A 27,460-nucleotide genomic window follows, 5' to 3' on the forward strand; every position below is an offset into this window, starting at 1 on the left:
TAAGTAAAAATAACATTTAATAATGGATTGCTGTAACATAAGAATCGGAAGAGCAAGACCAGTGTTTACTACAGTGGGAATCTGAACCAACAACAGTGGTAAAGTGCATTTCAACCACTGAATCTTCTGCTTGAATGTACTAAACGAAAGCACACACAGACCAACAACATAATGGTATCTTTTCTTTACAGTTCAAGTCTGTGACATTGTATCTTCAATATAATCGTGCTCCATAACCAAATGTCTGTTTAATACCCTCAAAATAGTAACGCTGCCAGCCTTCCTTTGTTCTCTCTTCTTCATGAATTGGAACCCCATTACAATGTACTTCTAAATGAGTCTCTCCAGCTGCTGGTTTAAAAAGCAGTGTAATATTTGCATAATGTTCTGTGGATAGATAGAAAGAAAATAAAGATTGGACTATTTTTACTTGGATATCAAAGTCATTTACTAGAATCTACATCTGAATCAACTGCATGATTCTGAATACCTTGCATACTTATTTTACATTTAACTTGACATAACCCATTGCTGTAGGTTGTCAGAATGGTCAGACCCCAAAAGTTAAGAGCACAAGTAACCAGAACTAAATTTTTAGTTGTAATCAAAAATGGCCCACTTTATTAACCACTTATGAAATGTGGCACACTATCAGCCAGTTTTAAACTACAAGAAGAATGAAAAATGATCTGGTTCTTATTCTTGGCTTAGTGGTTAGATCGATATGAAAAGATACCTCGGGGTTATCCCGAATAAAGCATTAGTACTAGAATTTTTTCAGCACACAAAAGCTTTAATGAAAAACAAACCTGGCCAGTAATTTTTATAAACCATATAACAGGACTACTGCATTATTGCGGATAGAATTTTTTGCACTTTATTGAAAAGAAAAAAATCATTTTCCCCAAAGCATTTCATTTTTCATGAGGCATGTAACATCGTAAGAAAAAAAAAAAGTCTTACCAGAAGGCCATGTCTTGTACCTCCATTTCATTGCAATCTTCTCTTCAGGAACCTGAATGGGCAAACAACTGTGTTAACTGTACTGCATACATTCCCGATCCCCCGGCATTCAGGTTCTTCCTTGCCAGAGATATAATTATAATAGATTCTGAATTGTTGTACATGTTGTAAACCACAACTGATAGGTATTTAAATCCTGAAATTAGTTTACGTAAAGTACTGCTCAAAATATACTAGGGTGCTTTTATCCAAATATGGATAGTTAGGGAACTGTGTTCCATGTGGTTAGAAGATAGCACATGAGCAAGAGTTAGTGTGCAACAGCGTTAATAGGGTGCGACTTGCAATGTGTTACAGAAACATCTTCAACATAAGTACATTCTTATATTTTAGTGCAACAGAAAGAAAAGAGATGCAAAATAAAAATCACATGGACAGATTTTAAAGATGCGTACATGAAAATCTCTTCTTCAGATTATTAGTCTGTTCTGAGAGTGGCAAAGAGACATTCCAGTTAATGTGGAAATCAAACAGGAGCAAGATGTTCTTCCTGTGCCATTAGCACTTGCAAATTTGTGTTTACGTGCTTGGTGAAGGACACAGGAGGAGACTTCTGACTCACCCACAAACAGTATATAATTTGAAAGCACCAACATAACTACTCTTAGGCAAAGCAAAATATCATTTGATTTCTTTTAGATTTTTCTCCCGCCTTTGAAACTTACAAACATCAGATCTTCCTTGTCATCCTCTCTGACCTTGGCACTACTGGGACTACACTTATATGGTCCGAATCCTACCTCTTGGCCAGATTCTACTTTATGCCCTATGTCCCTATGTCAAGGATGCAATAAGAAAAGCACAAAGGTACCCCCAAGGATTAGTACTGGGTCCTCTCCACCACTTTCTGTACACCACCTCATCAGGCCCCATCATCATTAACCATGGTTTCTCATATAGAGCAATCAATGCCTGTCACTACCTCCATAGGGCCACATGGTATCAACTAGAATCTCTGCCTGTCTCAGTGATCTGAACATGGACGAAAAAGATCATGTCCAGCTCAACCTACTAAAGATGGATGATCTTGTTATCTCAGCTAGCCCATCTATTTTATATCCTATTACATGGAGTGGTGAATGATGACCAGCTGTCTTTCATCAACCATACTGCAATGCGCTCTCATTGTGTAGATTCATTCTGTATAACATCTGCAAGATCAGAATGTACCTTACAAGAGTATGCAACACAACTTCTGGTCCAGACTTTGGTCTTACATCATTCTGGAACACTGCAACCCTATACTGGAAGGAGTACCTGTATCTGCTACCAAGCAATTTCAGTGGATTCAAAAGTGCAGTGGCACATCTTGTGTTCAGCTAACCAAGTTTTCTTTACAGGTTGCTACACTGGATCCCTGTTGCAGCACAGATGTTCAAACCCTTGATGCTTACTTACAGAGAACTTGAATTGGTCACCACTAGTGTATACAGAGACAGTTTTAATTGTATGCTTCTTCTCAGGTCTGGGAGTGAGGAGCATCATGTGAGGTCACCTCCATGTGGCATCAGATTTCAATTCAGATTCTCCATGTGGAGCTCTCAGCTAGATGAAGCAGCAACCCAGCTCCTCTCAAATTGCTGCCTCCCTTATTGTCATTAAGAAGTGTTTGATAATTCTCTTGTTCTAGGACTATCCATCTAAATAATGGCTGTGATAGGTTATTTGTAGCTACATAAAGATTAACTAGCACTGTGTCCTGTTTTAGAGCTCTGTACTTGTGAGTATTAAATTTGTAACCTTGTTTTAGGTTGACTTCTTTTGTAAGTCTTTGGATAAAAGCATCTGGTTACAAAATACATGTTTTCTTGTCCCCAATTCCAAACCTTAATGTAAAATGTGCCAAATCAATCAAGTGCCTAATTCATTTAAATGAACTAAAAGGGTGTCCCAAAATTCACACAAGATTTGAATTTGGTGCCATTTGTGCAGTAAAGTGTTGCCAACGAAAAAAAAAAAAAAAAAACGCGTGACAGCTCACAGTTCAGGGTTTTTAAAAATGGAGCGCTACACGAAAGAATGCGTTTTCATTATTAAGCAATATTTTAAAAATAATGAAGGTTTGGCAGCTACAGTTCGCAATTTTCCTGGTCGTGTAGTTTCCCGTTTTCGTGATCAGAATTTGCCACCCAGATCATGCGATTTAACGCCTTTGGACTTTTTTCTTTGGGGTTTTTTTGAAGTCTAAGGTTTATGCCTTCAAGCCCACAACCACCCACGCCTTGAAGGAGGAAATTGAGCACTGTATCAACGAAATTCAGCCACATTTATGCAAAATGGTCATGGACAAAAGAGTGCGTATGTGCAGCAAAGCCGTGGAGGCCATTTACCCGATATGCTATTCCATACACAACCCTATACTGTATACTTAATGAATCAATTAAAAAATTTACAATTTTTCATTAAAAACCCGTGTTCCCTATCAAAATTACTTCTTGTGTGAATTTTGGGACACCCTTTTAGTAACTTATTTATTTCCATCCCAATTTCTGCATGAAGCATATTGAGTTATCAGTGCTCAAACTGCATTTTAGCAGCAGAATCTCAAATTGTCCAAGATATTTCAGCCAGAAAACTGAATAGCTTAAAAATGTGATGATTAGGTCAACTGCTTTACTTCTTCTAAATCTAAATATTTTGTTTGTGTGTTGGAGAAACGAGAATCTTCAATCTCATACCATTTCTAAAAATTCACCAGTAACATTCCCTTCCAAGAGCTTGAATTTGCCTCCTTTCTCAGGATTCACAGATGCAGATGAATGTGTAAAGGCCTGCACCATCTAAAAAAAAAAAAAGAAAATGTTGACTTAGATATTCACAATTACAACAGTTTTGAAACATGAGACACTGGTATTTCACTCCTAAACCTTAGGTTTCTATAAATTCTTGAACATGCAACTTTTTTTTTGGATTAGTAGCAAGTTTTTATTTCTCTTTATTCAGAATAAAGCCCTCTTAGACCATCTTTTTGGTCTTGGGATATAGGCTTGAACATATTCCGTAGTGTCTTTAAGATCTAGAGTCTAAATTCTTAAAGATTTACCTTCAACCCTTTTGCCAATTGGATTAATTCTTACAACTAGGACTTATTAAAATTCAAAAATTTGTTAATCTTGACTTGGTTGTATGGAATGTTAATTTTAATAAAATCAAAAGTAGAATGGATTAGAGGACACACTAATATTTATACTAAGTGTCTGCTTTTAATTTTTGTTAAACTGTATATAAAAAACACATACACGCTCACTCACCCACCACTTTTATTAGGTACACCTGTTCAACTAACACAAATACCTACTCAGGCAGTCACATGACAGCAACTCTTTCCATTCAGGCAAGACAACCTACTGGAGTTTAGACCAAGCATAAGAACGGAGAAGAAAGGGGATTTAAGTGACTTTTAACATGGCATTGTTATTGGTGCTGGACAGGCTGGTCTGAGTATTCAGAAACTGCTGATCTACTGTTATTGTCACACATGACCATCTCTACGGTTTACAGAGAAAGAAAAAAAAAAAGGGGGATCCAGTTAATTGGCAGTTTTGTGGGCGAAAATGCCTTGTTGATGCCAGAGGACAATGACCAGACGGAGTACTGTTACCATTCTATCATCTGGAACCAAATAACCATTCATTACAACGGAGGTAAGCAAAACAGCATCTCTGAATACATAACACATCAAACCTTGAAACAGATGGGCTACAGCAGGGGTAGCCAATGCGTTGATCGCGATCGACCGGTAGATCGCAAAAGGTAGATCACGTTTTAAAAAATTTTTAAAACGTTAGTCTATATTATATCCTCCCTATGGCATTTGCCATTTGATTGATTAACAAGCCACATAATGAAACAAGTTATGATCCTGGTTGTCAACCCCCGAGGCAGACATGAGGTCCGATCCCACTCTCCAAATATTACCATCTATCGTCTGTAGCCTGGTGTTGTGTGCATCTCCTTGGCCTGGACCAGCTGCTTGTGTCCTCAACTGTGAAGATCCTATGAGCCAGATAACCCATGGGGAATTGTGCCACTGTAACTGATGCTCCCTCACAATGCAAGTAATGTGCCTCATTTGGGACCACATGAGCAACTGATCATTCGATTCAAAGTCAAACCAGCAGTACTTAAGGATTCTTTGAGGAAACACAGCAAGTACCAAAGGAGTTCAGTCTTCATCTCAGGCCCCTGGACAGCATCCATGTCTTGCAACTATATTGCAAAATAGAGAGCACCAGGACTCTAAAGACTTAGAATTTTGTGCTTTTGCAAAACTACTGGGAGCACCACACACCCCTTCACAATGACCTCATGAGACACCCCATCCCCATTGCTCTTCCAATCAATCTACTGACGACTTCAAGCAAAATGACACTGTTTTATTAGTAATGCGATTACATCTTGCCTGAAGGGACCTGAGCTGCCATGAAAGCTTGCATATTGTAATCTTTTTAATTAACATAATAAAAGGTGTCATTTTGCTTGATTTCTCATTACAGGTAATAAACAGAATAACTGGTATAACACACGACATAGAAAGCCACTTCATATTATGTATTTTTGTATATTACGGAATTGCAAATTAAACCAGAGATATGGAGAGGACCTGATCAGATATGGAGGAAATGCAACAGTGCTTCATAAACAATACAATGGCTTTACAGAAAGTTGAGTACCTGTGTTACCAATATACATTTTTTAGGAAAACGTGCACCATTTCTCTTGATGAAATTGATAGAGGGAAAGTCATAATCTGAATAAAAGTGACAGGCTAAGTTTCCTATCCCTCTAATTTATTTTTTTAGTCTTGTAAAGTGTTAGCTACCATAGACATATTGGCAGTACTTGCACTTGAGCACTGATGTTCATGCATTGTTATTCAAGAGTTCAGCAAAAAAGACATGCGTTCAAAAAAAAAAAAAAAGTTCTAGTAAATATTGACCTTTCAAAGTAATAAGATACATATACAGACAACGTGCAACATTTTTTGAAACCAGAAGGTATTGAAACTTTTAATTAGAATACCATTAAATACCAAAAAGACAAACTCAGGTGCAAATATATGATTCTTCCCGATTAAAATTGTACTGTACAATTTTTTCAAAAAAAAAAAAAAATGTATCCAAATACATCAATCCATTATCCAACCTGCTATATCCTAACCTCAGGGTCACGGGGGTCTGCCGGAGCCAATCTCAGCCAACACAGGGTGCAAGGCAGGAAACAAACCCCGGGCAGGTGCTAGCCCACCGCAGTATCCAGATACATATTTTTTAATAAATCAGTGTGCTGATAGAGCCACAGTTCAATTAGATTAGTTTCCAGGAGAGCCGATCACAAAAAAAACACCATTTCAGAATGCACATCTACTCAACACAGCAATATGAAATAAATCTTTACCCACCTCCTCTGTTACAAACACTCTGTATAGCTCCTCTGATGAAGTAAGAAAATCCTCCTTCAAGATAAATTGACATGTAGGAATTTTTACTCCTGTCCTTTCCTGAAGGCTATATGGCTTTGAAATAGGTTGCTAGATAAGAAAAATATGAAGTAAATTTGTGTTATTCATTTCATTAAGGAATACATTGTGGTTCCTTTGGTTAGTACTTCTGTTTGACAGCTCCAGAGACTAATTCCAAGGTTTTTGGTCCGACCAAATCTTGCAAATTATAGCTAATAATCATACTACAAAGGATACATTATAATCAATTATGTTACCTTATGTATGTCGTTATGTTCATTTTTTGCTGCATTCTGGTTGTTTTCATTCATTGTTGGTAATATCATACCTTGTGTAAACTCTGAAAAAGCAATTGGGCAAATTACAAACATTTCAATTTGATAGTGTCTTAGCAATACAAAGAAAACACACACAACACTACTCCCCAAATCAACAGTCTCTATATGTAAATACTATACAAAGGGCAATGTGGCGGGCGGCACGGTGGCGCAGTGGTAGCGCTGCTGCCTCGCAGTTAGGAGACCCGGGTTCGCTTCCCGGGTCCTCCCTGCGTGGAGTTTGCATGTTCTCCCCGTGTCTGCGTGGGTTTCCTCCGGGCGCTCCGGTTTCCTCCCACAATCCAAAGACATGCAGGTTAGGTGGATTGGCGATTCTGAATTGGCCCTAGTGTGTGATTGGTGGGTGTGTTTGTGTGTGTCCTGCAGTGGGTTGGCACCCTGCCCAGGATTGGTTCCTGCCTTGTGCCCTGTGTTGGCTGGGATTGGCTCCGGCAGACCCCCGTGACCCTATTCGGATTCAGCGGGTTGGAAAATGGATGGATGGATGGGCAATGTGGCACTTTTTCTCTCCAAATAAGAACAAGCAGAAAGAAGTGCCCTGCTATGGGCTACCACCCTTTCCACAGCTCACTGATCTAGAGCTTACTCTGGCATCAATGCAACCCTGAATTAAATACATAAGTTACAAAAATCTGTGTATGGAAGGAAGGGTGGAAAAAAAATTACTAAAAAAGGTTCCCAGAACGTCAATACCCCTCACTAAATACTGCATACATTACCAACTGGTTCAAAATAAATATGTTAAAAAGTTTTGTACCTGTTTTTAGCATTTGTACATATGTTCCTAAAGCTTGTCTGATTCTTTCTGTACCTTCTTTCTTCATCAGCTCAAAAAGGTTGGTTTCAGGCTCATCTTTGCCAAGTGACACATGAATCTAAATTTGAAAAAAGAAAGAAAAAAAAAAATCCTTAATTTTAAATATGAAGTACTTTAAGGGCTTTGATGCAAGGCAAGCATGATCTCTCTAAAAGAAGCTATCCCTCTACTTCACATTTTAAGTCATGTTAATCCAATAAACTACTTAAAATACAAATAAAGGTGTACATGGAGAAGCACTATATTCACTCTCAAAAGCATTTTATTTATTAATGACAAAAAGTAAAAACTGTAAGCAATTTTGATTAGCCATTATTAGTAATTTTTAACATTTGTTTACCTATTGCCACTGTATAATCATAAATTAACTGTGTTCCTTCATTTTGAATGTTGACCTCCTTTACAAGTCCTGTGATAGTCAGTGTAATCCTCCAAATCAACAAGTTAATTAGAAAGGCAGGCTCAGTTGTGAGACACACACTGAACCCACTTGAGATAGAAGTGGAGGACAGAAAGACGATAAAACTGATAGAGGATATGCACCATTATTCATAATGGCTCTGACAAATTAGCACTCAGGACTTTTTAACAAATTTAGTAGTATTTTAAGAAATGCTACAGAGACTCTTTCATACCTATGGCAATGCACCTTCATAGCACCTCACTGTAACTACTCTTATCTTTAGATGAGTCAGAAGTTTATTTTATTTTTTATTATTCTTGTGTGTAACTTGAGGGGGTTGTTGTTTGTAATACTTCTTAAACAATCTGTAAAATTTTACACATAATGTATTATCTAACTACAAATTGGTCAGTTTATATAAGAATGTTAAAATGCATCATTCCTCCAGTTCCAATACATATCCAGCTTTTAGTCTTGGCTGTTCTTCTGAACATTTTCAGTTTGAAAATCAAGGCAAATGTCTCACTATACCAAATGGTTATTTCATTAACATGCAATATCACTTCTAAAGTCGAACAGTGCCATTAAGCTACTTTGTGTTTTCTGCAAATCATACAAAATTCAGCATAAAAATTCTGCACAAATGTTTGTAATACCAAGCAAATTTTAAAATATGATATTCTGGTCATAATCTGAAAACATTTATGTAGATTAAATGCATTTAAATGCTGTAGTGGGATTTTGTTAAAGTTTAAAAGACTACACTACCAGAAAAAAGGTTTTACTATAGCTAAGTAAGCAATCCGTCGTCTCCCCAGTGGTGAAGACCCCGAGTTTGAAAACTAAAAGGCTATGATTTCAGCTCCTTGCGCCCAATTTCTTCTCCTTGATTCAAGGAACTATTATGCAGCTCTGTTTAGCTTTTGTGAAGCTCTTGCCTGCCCTGTAGTGCAGGTCTATCCATTTCATCAATAGTTCTTTTTAAATCATGCTTTAAAACCTCAACCTTTTTCTTAAGCATTGTAACACCTACAAAGTTTGACTTTGTACCTACTGTAAGGTACTTATTCCTGTACTGCCCAACCACCTCATCATAAACTGAATTATCTTATATATTTAAAATTTAGAAAGCAAACAAGAACACAAGTGCCTTTTGATGGTACTTTATAAATGGGAATACATATTATATTTTGAAATGTTTGTTTGGTTTTCAGACTTAAACATTACTTTAGAGGATGGAAAAATGCTTACAAAGGACCTTGAGCCCAACTTAATACATTTATAAATATTTATACTCAACGCTTTAATAAGAATGCTTACATCTAGTTCATCAAGTTCATTTTCATCTGACAAATTGGTAACTTCCACTTGCCCTTTGTATTTTATTCCAGATGAAGATTTTCCTGTTAAAGAGAGAAAAGGTGTTTACAATAAGTGCAAATTGACATTTAGGTAATTAAAGATAAAAAGCAAACTTAATATAAATTTTTGTTCAATATGTATTTTAGATTGTAGGTGATCTCACTTTATGTCATACATTAACATTTTGGTGTGGAATGGGCTTCCATTCTTTAGTTCACTTCTTCTAATTAAGCTTTTAAACAATAATGTTTAGAAAGCTTTGATTTTATAATGCACATTTCATTATACGGGAGTTCCAGTGTTGCACAAAATAAAGCTTGTGAAAAGTATAAAATTATCTTAACATTTCAAGATTAATTACTTTTTTGTTTCTTGTCAAATATTATTAACTTTTTAACATGAACATTTGTCCCTGGTCTTTCAGCTCCTATTACACATATTTATTACAAGGCATGGCAACTACTTGGTGTAGAATAAATGCAAGTCTTCAGTCTGCACAAACGGTGGTCTTTGACCAAGACTTTACAGTTATATTTGAATTTAAAGATTTTGTTACTGAGTGACATTTTGAGTAATAAACACCAGATGCTTGACATAGGCTATCTGAATGTAATGTTTTGCTGCCATTCTGACTGAAATTGTGGTTTTCCCTTTGATGGTTGGCCATCTTAGGAGTACAGTATTTCTCATTAAAAAAAGGTGTAGTGTTTAAACACTGCTGCCTCACAATTACATGTCCTGGGGTTGGATTTACATCTTGGACACATTCTATATAATGTTTACACAGGCCCCTGCAACCCAGAACTGGATTAACCAAGAATGGAGATGTTTGGGCTTTTAAAAGGACTTCGGGAAGCTTTTTGCCAATCATTCTTCAAAAATGAATCTCTTTAAGAGCAGAAGAATTTACTATATTAAAAAAAAAATATATATATATATATATATATATATATATATATATATATATATATATATATATATATATATATATATATATATATATATATATATATATATATATCTCTATCTATCAATCTTTATGCTGAATTTACACAATTTGACAATTTTTATAAACACAAATTTTAGAAGTATTGAATTTCTCAAGATAAGTGCCCTGGACAATTTATATTAACCGAAAATGAGGTACTTATTCTGTAGCTATAAGCTGAATTATATCTAGCAACAGTGTTACACGGATTCACTTGCTGTGATCATAAATCTAAGCAAATATTCACCAATGTTTTTCCATAGCTTGAGTAATATTCTGTAGTAAAGGGGCTATATTCTATAAAAGAACTCAATAGGCCTGTAATTGACTTCTTACAGAAGACATTAATTTTGCAAGTCCTTCTCATTCCCTTAAAATGTCACAATGTTATAAATTATTTTAAATACTACTGAGTGATCACTTACTTGATGAAAACTTTAATGTTGCTTTCAAATGCAAACAGAATACTTCTATTGAACGAACCTTCTTTAGCATAATTTATTTATTTTCAAAGCTCATCACAGTATGCTTACCAGTCCAGGTCATCTTAATATTCCATTCATAAAAGAAAATTAGTTTTCCTTTTCGATTGTTGATAGAAGCTTCTCCTTCCACTTTGCCAACTTCAGTAACTTCGCACCTCCCATTTTCATTCTGCACCTGCACCGCCAATAAAAGTTCCTTAATTTTATCTGATGACCAGTTGGTGGCATCTCTTTCTGTCCTGAAGTTATACAGAAGCACAAAAGAATATACTTTTAACCAAACAACTCAAAAAAACAAAAAAAAAATACAACCCACATGTGCTTTGGTAACAAGACAATACACAGTCATATGAAAAAGTTTGGGAACCCCTCTTAATTGTTTGGATTTTTGTTTATCATTGGCTGAGCTTTCAAAGTAGCAACGTCCTTTTAATAGATGACATGCCTTATGGAAACAGTAGGATTTCAGCAGTGACATGATGTTTATTGAATTAACAGAAAATATGCAATATGTATCATAAAATTAGACGGGTGCATAAATTTGGGCACCCCAATAGAGATATTAGATCAATACTTAGTTGAGTCTCCTTTTGCAAATAGAACAGCCTCTAGACGCCTCCTATAGCCTTTAATGATTGTCTGTATTCTGGATGGAGGTATTTTTGACCATTCTTCCATTTAAAAAAAAAAATAAAAAAATATATATATATATATCTCCAGTTCAGTTAAATTTGATGGCTGAGTTTTGATGATGCCATTCCAGAACATTGTACTTCTCCCTCTGCATGAATGCCTTCGTAGATTTCAAACGGTGTTTTGGGTCATTGTCTTGTTGGAATATCCAACCAATGCGTAACTTCAACTTTGTGACTGATGCTTGAACATTATCCTGAAGAATTTGTTGATATTGGGTTGAATTCATCTGACCCTCGACTTTAACACTGCAGGTGTTTTTCTTGGAATGTGGATTTGTTTTCCCTCCATTCAAAGCACTCTTATGACCAAATAACTCAATTTTTGTCTCATCAGTCCAAAGCACTATGTTTCAAAATGAATCTGGCTTGTCTAAATGAGTATTTGCATACAACAAGCAACTCTTTGTTTGTGGCGCGAGTACAGAAAGGGCTTCTTTCTCATCACCCTGCCATACAGATGTTCTTTGTGCAAACTTTGCTGAATTGTAGAACAATGTACAGATACACCATCTGCAGCGAGATGTTCTTGCAGGTCTTTGGAGGTGATCTGTAGGTTGTCTGTAACCATTCTCACAATCCTGCGCATATGCCGCTCCTGTATTTTCTTTTCTTTTCTTTGGCTTGCCAGACCTGGGTTTAACAGCAACTATGTCAGTGGCCTTCCATTTCCCGATTCCATTCCTTACAGTTGAAACCGACAGTTTAAACCTCCGATATAGCTTTTTGTAGCCTTCCCCTAAACCATGAGACTGAACAATCTTTGTTTTCAGATCTTTTGAGAGTTGCTTTGAGGATCCCATGCTGTCACTCTTCAGAGGAGAGTCAAAAGGCAGAACAGCTTGCAATTGACCACCTTAAATAACGTTTCTCATGATTGGACACACGTCTCTATGAAGTTCAAGGCTTAACGAGCTAATCCAACCAATTTGGTGCTGCAAGTAATCAGCATTGAGCAGTTACATGCATTCAAAATCAGAAAAATTACAAGGGTACCCAAATTTTTGCACTGCCAGTTTTTCACATTTGATTTCATGTCATACAACTAAATACCCAGTGACCCTGTAGTTAGGATATAGCGGGTTGGATAATGGATGGATGGATAAATACTGCTTCACTAAAATTATTTCTTCAGAAAACACCCCAGTACTCAAATGTTCCTAGGAAATGAAAGACACCACCGTTATCTTTTTCGTTGAAAGAGTAGATTATATCATATATCTGTACTACCTGACCTACACCCAAAAGCACATACTGTTTCTATTTATCACAAAAAAAAAAAAAATTAATATGCGATTATGACTACTTAAGTAGTCAAAACTTTGCATTACTATTACCAGGAGCACCAAAACAGTGCAATGGTTTTTAACACTGCTCCACAGCTCATTTTGAACCCCAGTTTGTGTCAAGCTTCTGTCTTGTCATTTCTGTGGCTGTTCTCTCAGATATTGGTAAGGTGCATGTTAAGCCAATTTCACATTACACAACTTCTAGTCAGTGCAAGAGTCAAACTTGAGGCGTGTATTTACTGATTACTTGTTACCGGAGGATGTCAGATTAAATAACTAGTTATTCCAGGATACATCAGATTAAACAAAGTGCAAAGACTTTCTGGCAGTTTTCCCCCATTTATAAAGTAAAAAGATTTTGCCCCTTTTACAGGCAGCCAAAAACATGTTGCCTGACAAAACTGATGCCCTTACAAAGGGTTTACAGGTACAGCGAGTTCAGCTGCAATCTCTGCCCTTTTTATCCTTTTTTCTATTCTGTTATGGTCCAAACACTGGTGTTCCTTATTCATTGAGACTGCATTATATGTACTTTTGGGTGAGCACTTAATGATTTTCAGCTCCCAAACACAGACAAGCCCACTCCTACAGATTAAGACCAACAAAAAAAAGAATCAGACCTCTTCAATTGTGTTGGTGTGAGCAGTAGACTGGTTGGGCGGAGTTGCAGGGCTAATCAAACTGCAAGAATGATGATCGCGGATGCTAGCCATGACTGTCTGACTTGCCAAGATTATTATGTGAATGAAGTCTGTGACATCAGTTATAACTTTTAGGAGCATATTATACAAAGATTAACATTCTGTGATAAAATACACCCTTAGAAAATTAGATTTGACTATTGTGTGTATTTCCCTTTTTCATCCTAATTATTTGGCACAATGCTAACGTGATTACCAATTGGCTTGGGCTAATTATTGTGCTCTGCAGAGAAATTTATGCAAACATTTGGTCTTGTAATCATTTACTTTGTCAACAATTAGACAGGGATATATGATAATGTATAAATATGTTACAATAAACAGACAGGATCACGCAGAGCAATGCAACATTCTTAGGGATTTGTAGAAAATCTCGTATATAATATAAAATATAATATAATATATATGCAAAGCCCTCACTGACGGACTCATCACTAATTCTCCAACTTCCTGTGTAGGTGGAAGGCTGAAATTTGGCAGGCTCATTCCTTACAGCTTACTTACAAAAGTTATGCAGGTTTTAATTTCAAAATTCTATGCTTAACGGTGATAACTGGAACCTACTTTCCAGGGCTGTGGAGTCGGTAGATAAATGCTCCGACTCCTCAGTTTCTAAATCTTCCGACTCCCCGACTCCGACTCCTCTGTATGTATATACTATGCCAATGTATTTTCTACATCCATTGAAGGAAAGGAAGGCAACATACATATTTCACCACAGAACTACTGGCTAGGAAGCCAACACTCTACTATAATGCCAGATTAAAGACAAACACAATTGATTGGCGGCCGCAGATTGCGGGTGTCCACATGGACGGGCAGATCCAGCTTGCCGAAAATCTCGACCACCTCCCCCATCCAAAGTAATGTGATGCCTCTGTCTGCTGCAGTGGCTGTCTCCTCTGTCAGCCAGCCGGAAGTTTAGTGCATTGTGTCACTCACCGGCCAGCTGATCAGCAGAACGAGCCTCTGCTGGAGACAGATAGGGAGATCTGTGTTCTCGGCTCCTTCGGCCCCCTTCACTAGCGCATAGCGAAGGGGAGCCGACAGAGCTGAGAACACACCAGATGATTTTTCAGGCGTTTGACGCGTGATGACTCGTTGAATGGCCAAAAAAAAATCGGCAATGCAACTGTAAATGTATGGGGGGGCTTTAGGCTAGGTTCACAGTTTCCTGTAACAGTGGAACACGACACAATGGAAAGCGGTGCCGCACCTTACCTGTGCATTACATCCCATATAGTGATGCATACAGTCAATGAAAAGCATGCTTCATGGTTACTTGACATGTTCATTTTGTGGTAACATTATGCACTGCATGCATTGGGCTTTATTCTTACAGCAGAGAAGTAGTTCATTATGACTGTGTGTGAATTGGGACATTTCAACTTACTTTTTTAAATTCCCATTTAAATTTAGTAGGAGTCGGAGTCTGCAAAAGTTAACTCCAGGTACCCAAAATTGTCTCCGACTCAGACTCCACAGCCCTGCTACTTTCGACCATATATACGGCCATAGCCTGCAGCTCGGTCGCCATGTGAGGCGGAGTTGCGTCCTGCATCATCACGCCACCCATGTAATTGAGTGCCTGCCCATATAAGGTAAATATTCACGGGTGAAGGACTGTGCTTATGCAAACGAAGACGAGATGGTCTAGTGTTTGGCACAAACTCAGCGAAAGTGCGAGAGAAACTTAAGTGCTGGGTCTTAGTGAACATTAAATAAAGCCGTGGACATCGCAAGATCACACAAGAGAGCGGCTCACGTGAACTGACTGTGAATGCAGTACGTAAAGAACAAGGAAGAGCTCCAAAGAGCGCTGAACAAAAAAATGCATTACACAATTGAGAAGGCAGCAAAAGAATATGAAGCGAGTGACGCATATAAGCATATTCATAAGTGCAGCTACTGTGGAAACAAAGCACGGTGCAAACCGCAAGTTTACAAGCTTATAGACACACTGCCGCTGGCGTTTGTCATGCCTACAACGAATACGATATTCGCGAGATACAAGTTTACTGAGAGGACACAGAGTAAAGAATTGCTGGTGAAGGACTGTGTTATGCAAACGAATAGAAAGCAAATGTTAAGATATATAAAAAATATACACACGCACAGTAGGTACGGAAAGTATTCAGATCCCCTTCAATTTTTCATTCTGTTATATTGCAGCCATTTGCTAAAATCGTTTAAATTAATTTTTTCCCTCATTGATGTACACACAGCACCCCATATTGACAGACAAAAAAGAATTTTTGAAATTGTTGCAGATTTATTAAAAAAGAAAAACTAAAATATCACATGGTCCTAAGTATTCACACACTTTGCTCAGTATTTAGTAGGAGCACCCTTTTGAGCTGATACAGCCATGAGTCTTCTTGGGAAAGATGCAACAAGTTTTTCACACCTGGATTTGGGGATCCTCTGCCATTCCTCCTTGCAGATCCTCTCCAGTTCTGTCAGGTTGAATGGTAAACTTGGTGGACAGCCATTTTTAGGTCTCTCCAGAGATGCTCAATTGGGTTTAAGTCAGGGCTGTGGCTGGGCCATTCAAGAACAGTCAGAGTTGTTGTGAAGCCACTCCTTCGTTATTTTAGCTGTGTGCTTAGGGTCATTGTCTTGTTGGCAGGTAAACCTTCGGCCCAGTCTGAGGTCTTTAGCATTCTGGAGAAGGTTTATGTCCAGGATATCCCTGTACTTGGCCGCATTCATCTTTCCCTCGATTGCAACCAGTCATCCTGTCCCTGCAGCTGAAAAACACCCCCACAGCATGATGCTGCCACCGCCATGCTTCACTGTGGGGACTGTATTGGACAAGTGATGAGCAGTGCCTGGTTGTCTCCACACATACTGCTTAGAATTAAGGCCAAAAAGTTCTCTCTTGGTCTCATCAGACCAGAGAATCTTATTTCTCACCATCTCAGAGTCCTTCAGGTGTCTTTTAGCAAACTCCATGCGGGCTGTCATGTGTCTTGCACTGAGAAGAGGCTTCCGACAGGCCACTCTGCCATAAAGCCCTGACTGGTGGAGGGCTGCAGTGATGGTTGACTTTCTACAACTTTCTCCCATCTCTTGACTGGAGCTCAGCCAAAGTGATCGAGTTTTTTTTACCTCTCTCACCAAGGCTCTTCTCCCCCGGTAGCTCAGCTTGGCCAGACGGCCAGCTCTACAAAGGGTTCTGGTCATCCCAAACGTCTTCCATTTAAGGATTATGGAGGCCACTGTGCTCTTGGGAACCTTGAGTGCAGCAGAAATTTTTTGTAACCTTAGCCAGATCTGTGCCTTACCACAATTCTGTCTCTGAGCTCTTCAGGCAGTTCCTTTGACCTCATGATTCTCATTTGCTCTGACATGCATTGTGAGCTGTAAGGTCTTATATAGACAGGTGTGTGGCTTTCCTAATCAAGTCCAATCAGTATAATCAGACACAGCTGGACTCAAATGAAGATGATATCAAGGATGATCAGAAGAAATGGAAAGCACCGGAGTTAAATATGAGTGTCACAGCAAAGGGTCTGAATACTTAGGACCATGTGATATTTCAGTTTCTTTTTGAACAAATCTGCAACAATTTCAAAAATTCTTTTTTTTGTCTGTCAATATGGGGTGCTGTGTGTACATTAATGAGGAAAAAAATTAATTTAAAATGATTTTAGCAAATGGCTGCAATATAACAAAGAGTGAAAAATTGAAGGGGGTCTGAATACTTTCCGTACCCACTGTGTGTGTGTGTGTGTGTATATATGGGTATAAACACAATGGTCAGGATACAATCTTAGAGAAAGGACAAATGTCAGGGGGAAAGATCAACCAAATGTTGTTTCAAGTGTTTAATAAAGGAACAACTGTCTACTACTTATGCATGACACCATGTGATTAATAATGGTAATTCTTGCTATTAATCAGTATGGGGAATGAATTAAGGTAAATTGTGTGCAGTTTTTTTTTTTTCTTTCTTGGAATGCATTAGTTTGCGGATAGAGTTACTGACTTGCCACCCACCAAGCCCACCTGGCTCACTGAATCTGTCATGTCCTGTGAGTGCCAGTTAAGAATGTTCTAGGTCATCTATATTTAACAAATAAAATTGTACATTTTGTTTGAAGGGGGTAGTATAGAGTTGTAGCAGTAGGTGATGCTGCCTCATGAATCCAGTTTAATGGATTTGAATCCCACACTACAACACTGGACCTTTTGGGTTTCTCCTATACAATGGTATTACCCTCCCAAAAAGGTAATATACCACACATCCAAGGACAGTTCCAGTCTTATCCACAGTTCTGCCAGGGTAGCCTGTGATGGCTAATGTTGATTTGAATCAAGTGGGGTTCTGAATGTTATGTTAGTGAAAAACAGTTGCATTCAGTTAGGTTGCAAAAAATTCCAAGATTAACACAACCATGTTTTCTTTAGGGGCGGCACAGTGGGTAGCGCTGCTGCCTCGCAGTTAGGAGACCCGGGTTCGCTTCCTGGGTTCGCCCTGTGTCTGCATGGGTTTCCTCCTACAGTCCAAAGACATGCAGGTTAGGTGCACTGGCGATTCTAAATTGTCTTTAGTGTGTGTGTGTGTGTGTGTGTGTGTGTGTGTGCTCCCTGTGGTGGGCTGGGGTCAATTTTCTGCCTTGCACCTTGTGTTGGCTGGGATTGGCTCCAGCAGACCCCGACCCTGGCTGGGTTGGCTCCAGCAGACCCCAATTTGACCCTGTAGTTAGGATATAGCAGATTGGATAATGGATGGATGTTTTCTTTAGTGTGCCACATATTTTTGTCTGCATTAGATGGATTTCTGTGAGAAACATGAATAAATGTAATTGTTGCAGCACAGTAGAGCAGCAGTTAACTTACTGCCTGATATCTACTTGCCATTTATGTGAAGTTTGCACTTCATCATCAAAAAGCATGTACATTAGGTTACATGGCAATCCAAGTTATCCCAGTGAGATGAAAGCATGGGAATGTGTGCATGAGTGGCAGGTTACTGTTAACAGATTGCTTACACAAATCATTAAAAACAAAATTCTTTGAATATCCCCTTTCAGCCAATTACACAGAATGAAAAATTACTTTAGATTTAGCATAGTCTGAAATTCTTAAAATGCAAGTGGTTTCTAGGTACACTTGTATTTTAATTTTGTTTGCTCATGCTGTGTCAATGTAAAAGAATGCCCGATTTGATAATAAGCTGTTCATTTGCTGCGTGGTCAACATTACTGGCATTTTTGGTAGTGTTTGTACACTATTTTGAGAATAATTAGAAATATACCAACTTTATATCATCATATTATTTTAATAGTATGTTTTTCTGGGTACCCCACTTTTCCTCCCACCTCCAACAAAAAGTCATATTAGGTTGAGTGTGGACTTTTCCTGTTACTCTATTAAATAAGCAAGTTTAGAAAATTCATGAATGGATGATTTATGTTCCATCTTACTATTATCACTGACACAGATTAAACTGTGCAGGACGAGTTCAAAATTCCCAAAAAATTAAGCTTATTAAGTACATACAAGGGATGAATTATGAAGGGGAAGCAATAATACCTAAAGTGTGTACTTTTGGTTTAATACAGCTATTTTTGTATAGAGCTCTTCAATGATTGCAGGCATAGAGTGTGGTGAATAGTTTTCAGTTAAAATACAAATTATAATAAATACAGAACTAGTACACATAAATACAAATTTGTTAAAACACACAAAAAGGTAGAAGCTTAATAAACATTATACAATTGCTACGTGACAAAAGTTCCACAGTCCACCTTCCTGGCTCAGTATTTACTCTAAAGCGTTCTTAACCTCTAGACTTGCTTGCTACTATAGGCAACCTTTTAAACTCTAGCTTCAAGGTACTGCAGCTTACACGCCATTCTATGAACCACTTCAGGGTTCTTAAATGACCTATGAAAGTCAATGGCTTTTAGGCCACTAGCTGCCCATGTGCTTAAAAAAAAAAAAAAGAACAGGCACGTTAGGGCCGTCTCCTCCCTTTTGTTATCAATAAGACTGAATCACTAACTTGCGGGACGTAGTTTCATACCAATACATTTAGATACTTATAACCTGAACCTTTATTTACTATTGGTGGGTCCCCACATGTCAAGATCGTCTGCTGGCCGAAATTATTACGACGCTTGAATGCACAGTTCAGGTCAAACACCAATAGGAAAAACAGTTACGCCTCAATATTAGCTCTGAAGTTCGCCATTGGTTATTCGAGCGAGGAACCAAATCCAAGACCATATTCAGTAAGCAGACGAGGAACACCCGGTGAGGCACATTTCCAACAAACTCCCGCTAGCCAAAGGATTTAACGTTGCTACATCAGAAGTTGGATGCAGCTTTGATGGCGGTGGTTGTCATCACTGAAGATACGAGGTCTGTTCCGCCACGAAGTAAACTTCGACTTGAAATACATTACACCTTCATGTTAAAAAAATAGGCTATGATTTTTATCAAAAAGTATCTCTGGTGACTATTTAACACAATACGAAAAATACTTTTTATATAAAAAAAAGAAATTAGTTTAAAAGCACACGCACGTTCTTTCCTGTGGAACCTTCCGGAATGCGTGCCGGCTAAAAACTTGCCCAATGTACCACCGGCAGTGATGAGCCGTTCACATTTAATATTGAGTCACATAGGCATTTAACTTTAATGATAAAAAGTCAAATGCCTTCTACATACTATCAAAGCGTTCAAACACGGACATTTCAAACGTGATGTGCCCACCATCAAGAACTGGAAGCTGTCGTCAATAGCAATCAAACACCGTTTTAGTGTGACAGAGTCAGAATATGGCGCTTTAAAAGGAGGATGGTGTAAATAACAGCGTAACCGTACCTTTAGCAGAATCCTGGTTATAAAACGAGCAGACGTGATAAGTTTATAATTATATCATTCAAAATACATATATAACATTTAACAAGAGTTAGTGTTAAAGTCTCACCAGTGCCAGTTGTTAACGTTGGTAGCATCGGCTCGTTCCTCCACAATCCACCGAGGATCCCCCTCTCCCCACTTAGCCATGACACCGGCAACCCGAGAAATTAAAAAAAAATAATTACAAACAAAACATACAAAAAACAAGTATAAAAATAATCTGGAATCGTCAATCCAAAAATGTAAATGTTGTGACTTATTTCTAACGAGTCGCTGCAGTGCCGCTCACCGGCAATCAGTGCTGCCTGCGATTAGTCTTGACGTTCTATTCCAGAAAGCTCGCGACTGGCCGGCTCCTTTTAACCTCTTTGCCGTAGAAACTACTGGAAACACAATGAGTGTAACATATATACAACCCCCCGTACACACGAAGTAATATGAAACAAGTTCCGGTTTGTCTGTGTGCTTCGTTTAATCTGTGAAAAAAAGGCTTGTAATGTTAAAATGCTACGTCTAGAAAATTATGGTTTTAATGAAAAGTATACACAATTTTAAAATACTGTAATTTACTTGAACCTAAAGAATGGTAAGTGTGAGGTTCAGGAAACTTGCATTTCCTTAAAAGTTGCTAGCGCTATCAGAGTAAAAAAGTAGTTACTTTAAGAGTGACTAAACCAGCTTGTCATCGATTACACAGATTAGTAATTGTGAATAGTTATTTTTATTTACATTCATGAACACAAAAATTTGAAATTTCCATCATGTCACATTTAGATATTAAATTGAAAAGAATTTGAATTAATATTTAACAAATCACACATTTTATTCATGTATGCATTACTGTTCAAAATCAGTTTAACATGAAAGTATGTAGTCAATCTAATATTTTTAAATATCTATATAAAGAAAAAAATACATATTCTTTGATTTACATATACCCCTCCTCGAACTGCCACCTTATTTTGGTTTAGGAGTTTGCATGTCCCAATGATCCTAGGAGCTCTGTTGTCTGGGGCTTTATGCCCCTGGTAGGGTCACCCAAGGCAAACTTGTCCTAGGTGAGGGATGAGACAAAGAGCGGTTCAATAAACCTCTTATGATGAAGAAAAAAATTGGATGGTGTTTTCCCTCGCCCGAACGCGGGTCACTGGGGCCCCCCTCTGGAGCCAGGCCTGGAGGTGGGGCTCGATGGCAGAGGCCTGGTGTCAGGGCCTGCACCCATGGGGCTCGGCCGGGCACAGTCCAAAGAGACAACGTGGGTCCCCCTTCTCATGGGCTCACCACCTATGGGAGGGGCCAAGGAGTTCGGGTGCAGTGTGAGTTGGGTGGTGGCCAAAGGCGGGGACCTTGGCGGTCCGATCCTTGGCTACAGAAGCTGGCTCTTGGGGCGTGGAATGTCACCTCTCTGAAGGGGAAAGTGCCTGAGCTAGTGCGTGAGGTTAAGAGGTTCCGGCTAGATATTGTCGGGCTCACCTCAACGCACAGCTTGGACTCTGGAACCAATCTCCTTGAGAGGGGCTGGACTCTCTACCACCCTGGAGTTGCCTCCGGTGAGAGGCGCCGAGTGGGTGTGGGCACACTTATTGCCCCCCAACTTGGACTTGGAGCCTGTACATTGGGATTTACCCCGGTGGACGAGAGGGTAGCCTCCCTCCGCCTTCGGGTGGGGGGGCAGGTCCTGACTGTTGTTTCTGTGTATGCGCCGAACAACAGTTTGGAGTACCCACCCTTTTTGGAGTCCCTGGAGGAGGTGCTAGAGGGCATACTTTCTGGGGACTCCCTCGTACTGCTGGGAGACTTCAATGCTCACGTGGGCAATGACAGTGAGACCTGGAAGGGTGTGATTGGGAGGAATAGCCCCCTGATCTGAACCCGAGCGGTGTTTTGTTATTGGACTTCTGTGCTCGTCACGGATTGTCCATAACGAACACCATGTTCAAGCATAGGGGTGTTCATATGTGCACTTGGCACCAGGACACCCTAGGCCTCAGTTCAATGATCGACTTTGTGGTCATGTAGTTGGACTTGCGGCCACATGTCTTGGACACTCGGGTGTAGGGAGGGGTGGAGCTGTCAACTGATCACCACCTGGTGGTGAGTTGGCTTCGATGGTGGGGGAGGATGCCAGTTAGACCTGGTAGACCTAAACGTGTTGTGAGGGTCTGTTGGGAAAATCTGGCAGAGTCCTCTGTCAGAAGTAGCTTCAACTCCCACCTCCGGCAGAACTTCGACCACGTCCCAAGGGGGGTGGGGGACATTGAGTCCGAATGGGCCATGTTCCATGCCTCTGTTGTTGAGGCGGCTGACAGGTGTTGTGGCCATAAGGTGGTCGGTGCCTGTCGTGGCCGCAATCCCCGAAACCGTTGGTGGACACCGGCGGTGAGGGATGCCATCAAGCTGACGAAGGAATCCTACTGGACCATTTTATCCAGTGGGACTTTGGAGGCAGCTAATAGGTACTGACAGGCCAAGTGGAATGCAGCTTCGGTGGTTGCTGAGGCAAAAACTCGGGCATGGGAGGAGTTTGTAGAGGCCATGGAGAACGACTTTCGGACGGCTTCGAGGAGATTCTGGTCCACTGCCCGGCGTCTCAGAAGGGGGAAGCAGTGCAGTGTCAACACCGTATATGGTGGGGATGGTGCACTGCTGACCTCAACTCGGGATGTTGTGGGTCGGTGGGGGGAGTACTTCGAAGACCTCCTCAATCCCACTAACATGCCTTCCAATGAGGAAGCAGAGCCTGGGGACTCTGAGGTGGGCTCCCCCATCTCTGGGACTGAGGTCACCGAGGTGGTCAAAAAACTCCTTGGTGGCAGGGCCCCGGGGGTGGATGAGATACACCCAGAGTTCCTCAAGGCTCTGGATGTTGTAGGACTGTCTTGGTTGACACGTCTCTGCAACATCGCATGGACATCGGGGACAGTGCCTCTGGATTGGCAGACTGGGGTGGTGGTCCCCCTCTTTAAAAAGGGGGACTGGAGGGTGTGTTCCAACTATAGAGGGATCACACTCCTCAGCCTCCCTGGAAAAGTCTATTCGGTGGTCCTGGAGAGGAGGGTCCGTCGGATAGTTGAACCTCGGATTCAGGAGGAACAGTTTGGTTTTTGTCCTGGTCACGGAACAGTGGACCAGCTCTACACCCTTAGCAGAATCCTGGAGGGTGCATGGGAGTTTGCCCAACCAGTCTACATGTGTTTTGTGGACTTGGAAAAGGCGTTTGACCGTGTTCCTCAGGGAACCCTGTGGGGGGTGCTCCGGGAGTATGGGGTACCGGACCCCCTGATAAGAGCTGTTTGGTCCCTGTATAACCAGTGTCAGAGCTTGATCCGCATTGCCGGCAGTAATTCGAGCCCGTTTCCAGTGAGAGTTGGACTCCGCCAGGGCCATTTTGTCACTGATTCTGTTCATAACTTTTATGGACAGAATTTCTAGGCACAGCCAGGGTGTTGAGGGGGTCCGGTTTGGTGGACTCAGGAATGGGTCACTGCTTTTTGCAGATGATGTTGTCCTGTTTGCTTCATCAGGCCGTGATCTTTAGCTCTCTCTGAATCGGTTTGAAGCTAAGTGTGAAGTGGCTGGGATGAGAATCAGCACCTCCAAACCCGAGACCATGGTCCTCAGCCGGAAAAGGGTGAAGTGCTCTCTCAGGGTTGGGGGAGAGATTCTGCCCCAAGTGGAACAGTTCAAGTATCTCAGGGTCTTGTTCACGAGTGAGGGAAGAATGAAGCGTGAGATCAACAGGCGGATCGGTGCGGCATCCGCAGTGATGTGGGCTCTGCATCGGTCTATCGTGGTGAAAAAGGAGCTGAGCCGTAAGGCAAGGCTCTCAATTTACCAGTTGATCTACGTTCCTACCCTCATCTATGGTCATGAGCGATGGGTAGTGACCGAAACAACCAGATCGCGAATACAAGTGGCTGAAATGAGTTTCCTCCGCAGGGTGTCTGGGCTTTCCCTTAAAGATATGGTGAGAAGCTCAGTCATCCGGGAGGGGCTCAGAGTAGAGCCTGTAATTTCACTTCTCCAGATTACATTCATCTGACCTTACTCAATCAACAGAAACAAGTGACAGTGGGATGTGTAGAAGCAAAAGATGGTTCAGTCATCATGGAACAAGAAGAGATGCTGCAACAATTGAAAGAGTATATTACAAAGCTATTCAATGATAATCGTAGTAACCTACCTAAAATAAAGAAGACAGATGGGTGTCCGATATTGGAAGATGACGGTAAAGAAGGATTTCAATAGTATTACAAAAGGGAAGGTGCCTGGACCAGATGGGATAGTCACTGAAATCATGACAGCTTTTGATGAGTTTGGTATTAAATATATTAATCAGTTGGCAAATAAGATTTATGAGGAGGGTTATTTTCCAAAAGAGATGTAAATCTATATTCATTGCTACTCCAAAGAAACCAGGTGCAACAAAGTGTGAGCTAAATCGAACTATTAGTCTCATGAGTCAGTTAACCAAAGTGATACTTAAGGTGTTCTTAAACTGGCTGTGTGAAATAACAGATGGTGAAATGTCAGAAGAACAATACACATTTATGCCAGATAATGGAACAAGAAATGTGATTTTTGTTTTCATGATGTTAGCAGAAAGAACTATGGAAATGCAGAGACATATCTATGTATGTTTTATAGATTATGTGAAAGCATTTGATCTTGTGAGGCATGAGCCATTAGTTGAAATGCTTGAATATGTCCATGTGGATGGACAATACTTGGAACTATTAAAGAATTTATATTGGAATCAGGAAGCTGATATAAGATTGAACAGACTTATTAGTGAGTATACTGAAGTGAAGAGAGGAACAAGACAAGGTTCTGATCTTTTTTCATTATATATAGAAATGATTTTGCGGTATATCAGAGAGCTTGAAAAGATAAAGGTTATTGGCATGAACATCAACAATCTGTGGTACGCAGATGATACAGTGCTGTTAGCCGATGAAGAACAAAAACTCATGGATGTTGTAGTTGAGGAAAGTTATAAGAAGGGTCTGGAAATCAACAGAAACAAATCTTATGTGCTGGTATTCTGAAAGAAAACAACTAGTCCTACCTATAACATTTTGGTGAAAGCTTCTACTGTTCTTATATGGTGTGTTACAAAAGAACAAGCTTCTGTAACAAGCTTCCTATTTCAATACAGGGTCACATGTTCAGGTATTTAGTATAATTCAATTATTTATATTATAGTTTACAAAATATCCATTAATTTCATAATTCTTTGGTTTGTGTTAAGTGTTATTTATCCTTTGCTTTTTACTTTTTTGCATTAAGAGTTCTACAAACATAAACAGATTATTAATCATATTTGGAAATATGAAAAATTATGAATAAAGTTAATTTAATAAAAATATAAGCAACGTACTTATTTTATGAATGCAATTAGTCCATTAAGAAATTGAAGGGAGTCTTCTCCTGTGATAGCAGTTATTGGGCACAATTTTTGTATCCACCATGGACAAAGAGTGCCACTCAGTCTAAGTCTATACACAATTTCATGTATACAACTTAATTTTAAATCACCCCTTAACTTAATTTGCATACCTTTGGAACACTGGATGAAGATGGGAGCACCCAGAGGAAAACCCAAATAGATATGAAAAAATATGCATAATCCACAAGATGAATAGGTCAGAAGTCAAACCAAGGGAGAGTTCTGTGTTAACTATTCTGTACCAATCCATTTTTAAGTGATATTATTATGAGGCTATGTTGTTCCTCAAAAGGTTAGCCTGATGGGAGACTAAATTGTCACAGTATAAATGAGTGTGCCCTGTCATGATCTGGCATCCCATTCAGGATGGCTTCTTAAATTGTGTGCAAAGCATGCCTAGGATGGATCCAGATATCCAACAACAGCATTTATTCATATAGAACATTTTCATACAACAATGTGGCTCAAAGTGCTTTACAACATGACAAAGAGAAAGTTACAAGAAAAGAAAAACAAATAAGATAAAGCAAAACAAGGTAAGATCACATGGCCGGGAGGACACAAAAAACACAAAAAAAAAACTCCAGTTACATGAAGGTTAAGTGAAAAAATGCAGCCCTCATAATCTGGTTAATATACTAATTAAAGTTTAGGGCAGTCAACGATTACCCCTAAATTCTTTACCGCTGCCTTGATTTTTAAACCTAAGGGAACAAGTTTATTTCTAATGCCCTCTAAGATTAATACTAAGATTCCTGTTTTTTACACATTTATTTTGAGAATGTTACTACTCATCCATTCCAGAAATGTGTAAAAGGATAAAAATGAATGCATGACTGAACTGGTAAAAGAATAAATAAATAAGAAAGAGATTCATAGTGAAAGCAAAATAAGGATATTTTATTATTGAACATTATTTTATAACCTTTACAATAGCTTTAGATACCAAACATTAATCCATTTCCAAATTCTCCGATTAGGGCCTGTTGAGCCTTCAGCTTGTTTGCAAGATGCTATTTTTATAAACAGCATCAACTGAAGTAAGTGTAAATAAATAAATGAAGGGTTTTCCAAATCTAGAGTAGGCTTGACAGAGACAAGGTTTCCAGAGTATGTGCTTTTAGAAAAATATCCCACATTGGCCACTGGAACATTCCGCCAATGCTAGTGTGAGTAAATGGATACGGAAGTATGTACTACAAAGACTCTAAAGTAAGAGCTCAAAAGAAACTGCCAAGGAGTACCTTCCTCAAACTAACAGAAGTAAAGCAAAAGTTTTCACTTGGGATGGGTAGAACCCTGTACCACATTGTTTGAATCAGTCAGTCAGGGAGCTATCAAGCGTTTGTTGGCCTTATAATTCTGAATAAGGGCTCAGGACTGCAAAGATACCTGTAGACACCACAGAAGGACTATTCTGGTGTAGAGGCAACCTCTGGATTTTCAGATGTTGTCTGTGACCTCAGGAGTAGGTGCAAGGATTACCACTGAATGTCAATACCTTCCAGGATGTTATTGAGCTTGGGGTCTGGCTGTAAGTTGGGACCAGGTTTAGATCGGCATCAAGGTAGTGTGG

General features: G+C 39.5%; 1 protein-coding gene across 1 annotated transcript; it reads right to left on the reverse strand.

Moving 5' to 3' along the window:
* Positions 1–20,806, reverse strand: ahsa1a (AHA1, activator of heat shock protein ATPase homolog 1a). Its single transcript, XM_039741596.1, has 9 exons — positions 20,503–20,806; positions 10,926–11,116; positions 9,363–9,445; positions 7,580–7,697; positions 6,742–6,824; positions 6,425–6,553; positions 3,702–3,803; positions 964–1,015; positions 1–387 (listed from the first exon to the last, which is right to left on the reverse strand). Exons 1-9 carry the CDS (start codon positions 20,580–20,582, stop codon positions 215–217), a joined length of 1,011 nt encoding a protein of 336 aa, XP_039597530.1. The 5' UTR covers positions 20,583–20,806; the 3' UTR covers positions 1–214.
* Between the last annotated feature and the right edge of the window lie 6,654 nt (positions 20,807–27,460).

The sequence above is a fragment of the Polypterus senegalus genome, chromosome 18 (genome assembly GCF_016835505.1).
Source record: "Polypterus senegalus isolate Bchr_013 chromosome 18, ASM1683550v1, whole genome shotgun sequence".
Lineage (NCBI taxonomy): Eukaryota > Metazoa > Chordata > Cladistia > Polypteriformes > Polypteridae > Polypterus > Polypterus senegalus.

Coding starts and splice junctions, on each gene's coding strand:
- ahsa1a (XM_039741596.1), bottom strand. CDS start 20,582: ATGGCTAAGTGGGGAGAGGGGGATCCTCGGTGGATTGTGGAGGAACGA. Junction 3,804..6,424: donor GAGTGTTTGTAACAGAGGAG/GTGGGTAAAGAT, acceptor TTTTTTTTTTAG/ATGGTGCAGGCCTTTACACA. Junction 388..963: donor GTACAAGACATGGCCTTCTG/GTAAGACTTTTT, acceptor ATCTATCCACAG/AACATTATGCAAATATTACA.